Genomic DNA, 11,636 nt, shown 5'->3' with positions numbered 1-11,636 from the left:
ACACACACACACACACGATGGAATGTTACTCAGGCATAAAAAAGGATGAGATCCTGCCATTTGTGACAACATGAATGGACCTAGAAGGTATTACACTAAGTGAAACAACAAGATTTTTTAACCTTAGAGGAAATCTGAAGTCAGAGTATGAATCAGAGAGTCTCTACAAGTGAGATAAAAATGCAGGCCATTTCAAAATAGTTAAATATATGAATGAAGAGAAAATAGTTCAATGTTAAGGAAGATATGGATGAATAGAGAAAAAAGATGAAATAATCAGTATATACCTGCCAGACAGATTCCATCACAGGAAAGTAATGTGCTACCATCATCTATAGAGTACGTGCAATGTGCCAGACAGTGCACCATGAACTTTACAACCCAGAGTACTAAATCCTTACAATAAATCTTTAAGGGAAATGTGATTATTTTAATTTTCTTTTTTAAAAAAGGTTTTATTTTATTTTTTTATGTATGTATGTATGTATGTATGTATGTATGTATTTTAGGGGCACCTGGGTGGCTCAGTTGTTAAGCGTCTGCCTTCAGCTCAGGTCATGATCCCAGGGTCCTGGGATCAAGCCCCGCATCAGGCTCCCTGCTCAGCGGGAAGCCTGCTTCTCCTTCTCCCACTCCCACTGCTTGTGTTCCTGCTCTCGCTCACTCTCTCTCTGTGTCAAATAAATAAATAAAATCTTTAAAAAAAATGTTTAAAAAAATTTAAAAAAAATAAATAAAAATATTTATTTATTTTAGAGAGAGAAAGAGAGAGCTCGAGCAGGGGGAGGGGCAGAGGGAGAGGAAGAGGCAGAGAATCTCAAGCAGACTCTGCGCTCAGTGTGGAGTCCAACATGGGGCTCAATCTCACAACCCTGAGATCATGACCTGAGCTGAAACCAAGAACCAGACACCCAACCGACTGAGCCACCCGGGTGCCTTTCAATTGTATTAACTCAACCAAAGTCATTCTGCTAGTAAGTGGTAGAAGCCAAATTCAAACCCAGATCAAGCTGATTCTAAAATCAGCTCAGTCCCTGATTAGCTGTTGTGAGAGCCTGGACAAGTTCCTTAACTTTTCTGAGCCTGTTTCCTCATCCATTCATCAAAAAGTTATAGTATATGTATATGACAAGCATTTTAAAATGAGAATAATGATACCTATTTCCAAAGCTGCTGTGAAAATTTATGATAGTACTTGTGTAGAGCTTAATCACAGTAGACATTAGTAAATAGAAGCTTTTACTATTAGAGATCTATGGGGGGTAAGGAAAAGAAAAGAGTGAAAGACAACATCTGATCTCTGGTTTGAGCCTCTTAAAATTGTCTGAGAGATTCTTTAAGAGTTTAAACTGCCTGTGAGACATTTAGACAGAAAGACTCAGAAGACAGTGGGATATGCAGAAACTAGGCAAGAAATAATGGAAAGATAAATTTGGAAGTTATAAGTAGATAGGTGGTAGCTATAACCATGGGAGTGGATCCCCAGGGAGAGCACATAAAAAAGAAAGTCAAAGACAAAGCCCTACAAAACACTAAACTTTCAGGGACAGACTGAGAAAGAAAACCCATAAAGGGGACTGATAGGAGTGGCCAAAAAGGTAAGAGAAAATCCAAGAGACAATCCATTCTGTACCCCAGAAACCAGGTAGGAAAGGGTTTCATGCAGGAGTGGTTAGAAGTGCTAAGCAGTACAGAGAAGCCAAAATACTAAGCAAAAAGTATACCCTGAATTCAGCAACTGGAAAATGACTGAAGACCTTCCAAGATAAGTTTCAGTTGCGTAGAACGGATAGAAGCCAGTGGTCAATGAGTCAAGAGTAAACAGGAGATTAGTTAGTGGAGATGGAGAAAATAAACCACTTTTTCAAGAAGCTTAGCTATCAAGAGAAGAGACCAGAATCACAGCTAGAGACACACAATGATAAGAGAGTACTATTTTGTATATGCGTGAGGGTGGGTGCATATGGGTGTGGGTTTGGATTTTAATAAGGGAGATACTTGAGCATGTTTACATGTTAGGACAAAGAGTCAATATAGAGTGAGAGCTAGAAAAATCAGTCAATAGGGGAGAGGTCCCATAAGGAAACAGGAAGAGATGAGATCCAGGGTTCATGTCCAAAGTCTTAGCCAATGACCAAAGAAAACACCTCTCCCTTCAGAAAGAAGATAACACAGACGCAGATATCCTTGGAAGCTGGATATCTTTAAAGGAGTTCCTACCTAATAACTTCTCTTTTCTCTTTGAGAAAATAATGATGCTACTTACGGAGAAAGGAAGGGGGCAGAGAGTATCTGGGATAGAAGTCTCGGGGAGACTGAGGAAGGCCTGAAGCAGCTGTTATTGGAAATGGGAAAGAATGCTATAGAAGGCCATGTTGAAGGATTGCTGACATCATCAAACCCCAGCTTACGTTATAGAACATGAAACTGGAGTTGCTCCAATCTGTACAATTGTATAACCTTCTTTGTCAGTGTTGAACAGCTCCAGTACAGAACAAGGCACTCTGCTAGTAAGTGGGAGAAGCAGAATTCAAACCCAGAAGACAGAGACAGTTACAGTAGTCCAGCATCGGGCTTCCAGGGCAGAAATGGCAGATAGACAAGAAAAGAAAGAAAGTTTGGGAGTATTGGCAAAAGGGTGGTTCAAGTGATAGAAAATGGGCTCATTGCTTGGTAGAGAAAAAAGTAACAACAGGGGCACCTGACTGGCTCAGTCAGTGGAGCCTGCAACTCTTGATCTTGGGGTTGTGAGTTTGAGCCCCATGTTGGGTGTAGAGATTACTTAAAAATAAGTTCTTTTTTAAAAAAAGAGAGAGAGAAAAGTAACAACAGAAATGAGGTGATGGATGAGAAAAAGCAGGGGTCCAAGGACTGGAGGTCTCTGTAAGGTAACAGAATAAGTACAGAAGGAGTAACATGAATGAAAGAGCTAAAAAAGGATATAAGAAGTTGTTATCAAAGAATGGAAAACTGGTATTTAATGAATGTGAGGGAGTCACCTGGAGATGAGTGGATGACAGAGAAAAGAATGAGTGGAAGGTGGACCTGCAAGATAACTTCACCTTAAAGGAAGAGTTCTGTACATGATGGTGGAGAACTAGTGGCTTACAAGTGGCACTGGGGAACTAGAAAAATACTGATGCCATCTTAAGGACCTATGGGGAATGCGAGTATGAACAGCCTCTACTGGAGAGGACCACATTATCCATGCGGGAGAGCTGAAGCAAAAAAGCTATTCCCTAGACAGGCTGAAAATAGAGTAGAGTTCATTTCCCAAAGAGGCTGTCAGAAAGACTGGAAGGGAGAAGCAGTGAGACTGAGCCAGGAGGTAAACCCACAAGTTCAAACAGATTCTATGGCAATTTGTTTTCTGGGTTGGTATATATATTTAATTACTAAATTTGCTTGTCTATTACTTACTGCGTGAAGTCTTTCCACAAGTTTTTGATCACCAAGACAATTTTTAGTGTCAAACCAAGAGTCAAAGTCCTGTGGAGGGGTGAAAATTTTGCAGTAAGCACACAGGGGGTTGGTTTGGTTTTTTTTAAATAAACTCAATATTGTATAAATTCTCATACAATGACACAACAGTAGTTCATTTTAAAACCACTTTCAAAAATACGTTCACTGTGATGGTCAATATTATTTACTTCTCAAAAATAGCTAAAATACTGGAGGAGTTAAAATTTGAACTCCACCAGCACTGTTTCTTTAAAAGTCTTTTATTAGGCTTCCCTATATCATAGTAGCATTATATCCAGTTAAGAGTTAGAGTAGGAATAAGAATATAAAATGGAAGGCACATAATGATAACAAAAATTTTAAACAAACAATAAAAATAAACCAAAGCAAGATAAGGTATACAAACCAATGGATAGCTGAACTTGGTACTTTTTATTATCAATTAATATCAGGAATGAGAAAAATCAAGCTCCAAAATCCTTAAATCATTCAATTCAGTTTGCTGCACTAGCATAACCTTGTGTTAATGATAAAAACAATGTAAATCACACATTTACAAAATATGCTGTTTTTCTAATCACACATTAATTATCAGCTCTTTAGTGCTCACCAAATGTTAATGACTACAATAATCAAAGACCATTTTAAAGACTCCACCTGCCAAACTAGTATGTAGAAAGCCCTTCTAATTTAATTAAAAGAAAATTTTGCATTTACTATTATGAACTCAGCCTATTTCATATCAGAAGTCGTGACAGCAATGCAATATAGGCAAAGTTTAACAGGCAGAATACTCTCAAAGAAAAGATATATTATTTCTCTAAATATCCCCATTTCAAAAATTTGTGCTTAAGAGCTTTTTTTTTCTGAGAAAACCAAAACACACAGATAAAGAATTACAAATGAAAAAGAACTATAAATTTCAATCTACATTCTATGCTTTGAAAACAGATGTCTGTGAACATAAGAAAATCATATTTAAAACATATGACTTAAACTTACATCTGCAGAATTAAAGACATCAGGCAACAAAAAGTTGAGTAATGCCCAGAGTTCATGCAGGTTATTCTGCAAAGGTGTTCCAGTTAGGAGCAAGCGGTTGGTTGACTTGAACTCACGAACAATCTCAGAAAGCTAGAAAAATAATAATTATGTTAACTTCGCTTTATTTATTAGAATTCTCAAAATTCAGTTCTTTATCCAACCATGTTTTGAATAAAATAAAACTTGAAAATTATTTTTCTGAACTAGGAAAATATCCTAGTTCAGGTGACATTGCCACAATGAATCACAACTGAACAAAATATCCTAGGCATTTCTACACTTGCAAGAATGCAAATCATAGTCATACCTCAGACCCCTCCCTCACTTCAAAAAATTTATTTTCTCCATTTTGGGTCCACAGAAACAGTCAAAACTCCATGGAATCCAGGCTAGTCACTTTACACAATAATATCTCCTTCTCCCTGCCAATCATGTTCATCTACATACCTAGCCAAGTTCTAACTAGGCCTGGTGACAATTTCTAAGCACCAGAGTTGCACCCATTTTTCTTATCTTATATTAACTTTCTAAATATAAAGCTATAGGGGCTCCTGGGTGGCTCAGTCATTAAGCGTCTGCCTTCGGCTCAGGTCATGATCCCAGGGTCCTGGGATCGAGGCCCGCATCGGGCTCCCTGCTCGGCAGGAAGCCTGTTTCTCCCTCTCCCACTCCCTCTGCTTGTGTTCCCTCTCTCACTGTGTCTCTCTCTCTCAAATAAATAAATAAAATCTTTAAAAAAATAAACATAAAACTATAAAAATTAAAGCACAAAAGCATAAAAGAACAGTAACCTTATCAATAAAAATGCACATTTTTATAACACTCTTAAATAATTATTCTCTAACATGCATCCTTTTTTATTGGGTATTAGTTTCAATTTGAAATTAGTATGATCCACCTGGTAGTTTTCCTCCAGTTCTGTCCCTGTTTCTCCCAAAGTAGCCCAGTGATCCAAAGAGAGGTTCATCATAATAACTGATGCTTTTCCTACTGTTGATGGAGTTGAATGGCAAGAAATATTGATATTTTTCAAAATTAACACCACACTCTAATTCACACAAATCAGATAATTCCAAGAAATGATTTTTTTCTAATCCTTATGAATACACATAAGCTGGTAGGCTCCTCAATAAAAGGCAAATCAATGCAAATGACTTTCGTACACCAAATATTACCAAAATATTAAAATACTGTAGCATAACAGAGTTAGGCTGCAACAAGTATAGCAAACGAACACCTAATTTTCCTTATATTAAAAACTGTGCTCAATTTTCATTTGTCTCATATTCAATAATTTAAACTTTAAAACCATTTTTAAAACTGATTTTCATTCACATTCTGTGAATAAAATCACAATCTTCCAGCCCTTTTTAATTTTGAATACACAGAAGTAAACAAACAGACACGGTAGTTAAAAGAAAACTTTAACAATGATATTGAAAACTGGCTTACCTTAGATTTTTCATTCTTTATTCTATGAGCCTCATCAATGACTAGGTATCGCCAATGAAACTTTTTAAATACGGATTTTTCTTTAATTACCATCTCATAAGAAGTAACACAAACGTCCCATTCTCCTGGCATCATTTCATCACGAATAAAAGCAGCCTAATGCAAAATAAAGTTCCTCATATTAGAATACACTGACAAGATGGTCACAGAATTAAAACATCAAGAGAATATTAATAATTATAAGAGAGAGACCTGGGAATCATTTAGTCTCATCCATTTTAAAGATAGGAAAACGAAGGCCCAAAGACACATTTGTGGGCAATTATCTGGATGACATGCTAATATATTCATCAACAAAAGAGAAGCAAAGGCTTCCCTTAAAAGAGTACAGCATACCCAATGAACTGGAGTAGTTCTTACCACCAGAAGATGACTACATTACTAGACTCTCTTCATAGGACAGATGGTCCAAAAAAACATGGGTGAAGTAACTGCCTTCTGAAAACCATGTTCTTACCAAGAGCCAAGCATTACTAACTATTACCAATACAGTTTTAACAAATGAAAAGAACTCAATATAATGATTTCAACCTTTTGAGATCTCTTAATATGTTCCTTCCCTTTCTAGCAGGAATGAGTCACATATTTTGTTAAGGAGTCATGAAAGCCCATTAACGCTTTTGTGAACTTCCTGATGTTTTGAGGCTATGGATATGATTTTATAAAGGGGACTTGCTCTATCTAATACAGGAGACTATTTAAAACAGTGAGACTATTTAGAACTGTTGTTAAATCTTCACAGGCAGTGGCCAACTAGTAGCCAAGCTGACTGAGAGCATTTTTAACTTGTATGAACTGAATTCCAGATGTTACAGGTCAAAATAAAACCACAGAAGTTAACAGGGAGCAGCCAAATCTATACTGAGAAGGTTCTGATTAGTACTGTAAATCTGAAATTACAGTACATAAACAAAGTGTTCACTGCAAACTCATTATTTCATAAACTCAGTTATGCACCAAACACACTATAGACTCATTCAACAAATATTTACTGAGTGCTTATATATACAAAAGGATCCCCTGGACTAAAGCAGAGAACAGAAAAAAGGCCTTTGTAGAGATCTCAGTTGCACTCTGGGAAGTGGTCATATTGAAAAAGCTAATTAAGACATTAGGGAATTGGAAACAACATAAAGAGAACCAGGGTACCAGACCCCATTTGGTCTTGCAAACAGCTTATCTTTCTTTGATTTTGTGAAACACTCAGTTTAATGGTTCCTCCTACAGTTTCATGAAACATATGCATATTTTTAATTTAAATTAGCCCTACTTTGAAATTTGTGTGACAGAACATTGAATATCACATAATCCAAAAGCTCTCACTTTATAGGTGACAAAATTAAGGCCCTTCAAGAGTCACTCAATATCACACAGTCAATGGCAACACCAGAACTAACACCAGATCTCCTGCTTCCATGTCCAAGATCTTTGATGCCTCTGGAGTGGAAAAGGAAGGGGTCAAAAACCAAGTTTTGTGGGGTGCCTAACTGGCTCAGTTGGTAGAGCATGCAACTCTTGATCTCAAGGTTGTGAGATCAAGTCCCATGCTGGGTGTGGAGCCTATTTAAAAAAAGAAAAACTAAAAAACCTTACTTGGGATTCACACCTCTATATACTTCAGGACTACATTAGTATCAAACTGGATCAATAGTATTACTAAGAATTTCCCAACTCAATCAAATACCCGTTATAATCTACATCAAATTTTTTAATAACATATTAACCTCATAAAATATTTACAAAAGGCCAGGAAACTATAAAGACCCAATATATCTATCCCATGTGGTACCAAGATTCAAATCTGTCTATAAGTAATAATCTGGATTTTCACTATGCATACTGACATCAATCTCTAAATGTTGAATATAGTACATTATTTATGTTATTAATAATTACCAGTTTGCAAACTCTTTTGCCCATGGACCACAGTAAAATTATAGTTTAGGTTGCAATCCTTAAAAAAAGGAGCAGTACATATCCCCACCATGAGTGAAACACTGCCATTTTCCATTCTTTTGTATCTCAGTGTTTTAAAAAATTCTTGTCTCCACCAACATGAATTCCCAATATTAATGAGTGGCAATATGAAAAACACTGACTTTGAAGACTGGTTTTCAAGATTAAAAAATTTTTGAAGTTGCCAGTAAAATCCCAACCTCCCATGGGGTAGAGATAGGACAGTCACAAATTAAATACATCCACTTTTTCTTTTAGGGGTGCCTGGGTGGCTCAGATGGTTAAGCATCTGCCTTCGGCTCAGGTCATGATCCCAGGGTTCTGGGATCGAGCCCCACATCTGGCTCCTGGCTCAGCAGGGAGCCTGCTTCTCCCTCTCCCTCTGCCTCTCTCCCTGCTCATGCTCTCTCTCTCTCTCTCTGTGTCTCAAGTGAATAAATAAAAATCTTTATTAAAAAAAACCTCAAAGAAATACTTCATTAAATCCTTGGATTCCATATAATATAGTTGAAAACCACTGACAGTTTTACTGAGATACCTGGAAACACAAGCATAGATATTTCTCTTTTGCTTATGACCTTCAAGAAATAATTTCAGCCAAAAATCAGTACTTTTGAAATGCAAAGTTTTATAAGGAGTGGTATTACATCAAAGAACAGCAGTGAGGGGCACCTGAGAGTGTCTGCCTTTGGCTCAGGTCGTGATCTCCAGGTCCTGGGATCAATCCCTGTGTCCAGCTTTCAGCTCAGCAGGAAGTCTGTTTCTCTTTCTCCCTCGCCCTCTGCCCCTCCCCCCCACTCGTGCTCTTTCTCTCTCTCTCTAATAAATAAATAAATAAAATCTTTTTTAAAAAAGAAAGAACATCAGTGATTAGAAAGAGTTCTAAGTGACTAATTTGCCACTGGGAAATATTAGGCATAGGGAAGAATCAAGCCCATAATTCTAAATTTATGAGCTCAGTATTTCAATATTTAAATTATTTATAAGTTAAATTTAAATAAATTTAAGTAATTTTTCTTCAAGCAAAATGATAAGAATAAAATTACATAATTCATTATGCTACCATTCTTTTGAGAATATCTTTTGATAACCTATCTAAATATGTAAAATAGAATAAATCTTTACTCTAAACTATGTCCTCTGGAGGCAAAATAAAGGCAAAGTTTAATAATATGCTTTCTAAGCTGATTATTCATTTTGATATTTTTGCATAATTTATTTATTTTAGATTAATTCTACAGTCCTAAATAATTGTAGCCTACTAGATTGACAAATGGCTAATTTAAGCAAGAGCCCAGAATTTCTAATATCTAAGAATGTATGCAGATATATATTTTTCTATTCAAAGACCAAACTGAAAGTTGGGTCTATGCATAAACACAAAACACAATGCTCTCCATACAAATAGAGAAGGTTCCATTCATGTGTGTAAGCACACACATGGGTGCATGTATACCAAGTCAAAGTCAAAAATAAAAAAATTAAACATAAAAAATTAAGTCTTGCAAAATTACACAGTTTTGGAGTCAAATAGCACAACTGATAGAGTCACTGATAAGATACACTGTCAATAAGGACTTTTTTTATAAAAAGATATTTAAAATGCAACTCAAAAACGCTGAGGTTAATGACCTAGTTGAAATTAAATGCAGATAAGCATAGTAATGGATTGTCTGTTATTAATAAGTAACACATCTACTTCACAGGAGTGTTGTGAGAATTAATTAATATATAAAAAGCACTTAAACAGAGCCTTAACGTAGAGTTATTTACTAGTAGCGGTCAACTTCAATGTCTTTTATGGTAATAGTAGGCAACTTAACCCCAGAAATGATGTTATTCTTGATGGCCTCTTTAAACCTATTTCTCACTTACTCTCGCATCCTTGTCTCCGACGAAACAAATAACACGTAGAGATGGGACCCATCGTTTAAATTCATTCATCCAGTTGTATAAAGTAGACTTTGGAACTAAAACCATGTGAGGTCCAGGAATGTTTCGGTAATGTTTCAGGTAACCAAGCAAAGCAATCGTTTGTAAAGTCTTACCAAGACCCTGCATTACCATTACAAAGAAAAAAATCCATAAGTGTTTATTTAATGAAACATTTTGTTAGTAATAACATTGCAAAAGACATTTGTCAACTATGTCACATAAGGAAAAATTTAAAGACCTTTGTTTTTTTAAGTGAATAACCATTCCAATTTGTACTTACTGTGTGCACAAAAAGAAACCAGGGACTTGCAGGTAGAAAGCTGCTTTGTTGCTCCTCTTAAAGGAGCAAGCAGTCTACTTTATAATTTTTTCTAAAGGCAAAATTAGGGATTTCATGTGTATGTGTTTCGCACTCATTTCCCTTATCAGCCTGCTTAGATACTGGTCCTTCTTTCCCATTGCCCCCAACATTATTATAGCCCAAGCATGAAATATTCAGACTATGCATCTCAAGGGACTTGTGGCTCTCTGTACTTGCATCTCACACCCTTGAAGACCTATGGAACCATAAAAGAACAGAACATAAAAGAACTCTGCAGCCAGAAAGGGCCTTAGAGATCACCTGGTCTGGTGAACTTTTTAAAAAATAGCATATTGAGGGGCACCTGGTTGGCTCTGTCATTGGGCGTCTGCCTTCGGCTCAGGTCATGGTCCCAGGGTCCTGGGATTGAGCCCCGCATCGGGCTCCCTGCTTGGCGGGAAGCCTGCTTCTCCCATTCCCGCTCCCCCTGCTTGTGTTCCCTCTCTTGCTATGTCTCTATCTGTCAAATAAATAAATAAAATCTTCAAAAAAAATAGCATATTGAACACCACGAACCCACCACCTAACTGATGAGAAAGGGAATAATGTTCTATGCTGTGTGGTCTTTTAAAAGAGTTTCTGGGGGCGCCTGGGTGGCTCAGATGGTTAAGCGTCTGCCTTCAGCTCAGGTCATAATCCCAGGGTCCTGGGATTGAGCCCTACATCAGGCTCCCTGCTGGGCAGGGGGCCTGCTTCTCCCTCTCCTTCTCCTGCTCTCCCTGCTTGTGCTCTCCCATGCTGTCAAACAAATAAAATCTTTAAAAAAAATAAAAATAAAAAATAAAAGAGTTTCTGGCTTTATCTCTATGCAAGGTATATATTTGCGTTTATAAACCTAGGCTTAAACTATTTTTATAGGGTTTATCCCATCTAATATTTCACTTAATGAGATGCATCAAAACCTTAAAATATCTAAAATTCCTTAATCAAGTAATTCCATTTTTAGGAATCCCATGGAAATAATTTGAAAGGTGCAGGAAAACTAAATTACAAGGGTTCTTACAACAGTATTATTACATACCATATGTACATATATATCAACCCATACATACTAAATATATGAAATATATACTATATACTACACATCAATCCAAATGACCCGCAATAAGGGAGGAGACGAATAGAACTATGGTAACTCTCCAGGATTAATTGTTATAGAGTAATTAACAATTACTTTTACAAATATTTGAATTATGTAAAAAAATGTATGAATATGAAGAAATCAGAATACCAAATTATACATACAATATGATCGCAACTATGTAAAATAAACACATCTGGAGTTAAAATACTAAAATGAAATATGCCAAAATGTCAACTGATTATTTCTAGGTAGCATAATTATAATTTACTTTCAATTTTTTTC

General features: G+C 36.4%; 1 protein-coding gene across 1 annotated transcript in view; it reads right to left on the bottom strand.

Moving 5' to 3' along the window:
• Positions 1-11,636, bottom strand: part of SMARCA1 (SWI/SNF related, matrix associated, actin dependent regulator of chromatin, subfamily a, member 1) — a 74,111-nt gene that overhangs the window by 51,671 nt on the left and 10,804 nt on the right. Inside the window, exons 6-10 of the mRNA XM_032428248.1 lie at positions 9,850-10,029; positions 5,959-6,114; positions 4,465-4,596; positions 3,349-3,489; positions 1,159-1,253 (exon numbers count right to left, since the gene is read on the bottom strand). Coding sequence (XP_032284139.1) covers positions 1,159-1,253; positions 3,349-3,489; positions 4,465-4,596; positions 5,959-6,114; positions 9,850-10,029 — 704 coding nt within the window. The remainder of the gene's footprint in view (positions 1-1,158; positions 1,254-3,348; positions 3,490-4,464; positions 4,597-5,958; positions 6,115-9,849; positions 10,030-11,636) is intronic.

The sequence above is a fragment of the Phoca vitulina genome, unplaced genomic scaffold, assembly GCF_004348235.1.
Source record: "Phoca vitulina isolate PV1807 unplaced genomic scaffold, GSC_HSeal_1.0 scaffold39, whole genome shotgun sequence".
In the NCBI taxonomy this organism is placed as follows: domain Eukaryota; kingdom Metazoa; phylum Chordata; class Mammalia; order Carnivora; family Phocidae; genus Phoca; species Phoca vitulina.
This window is presented reverse-complemented; position numbering and strand designations above follow the sequence as displayed.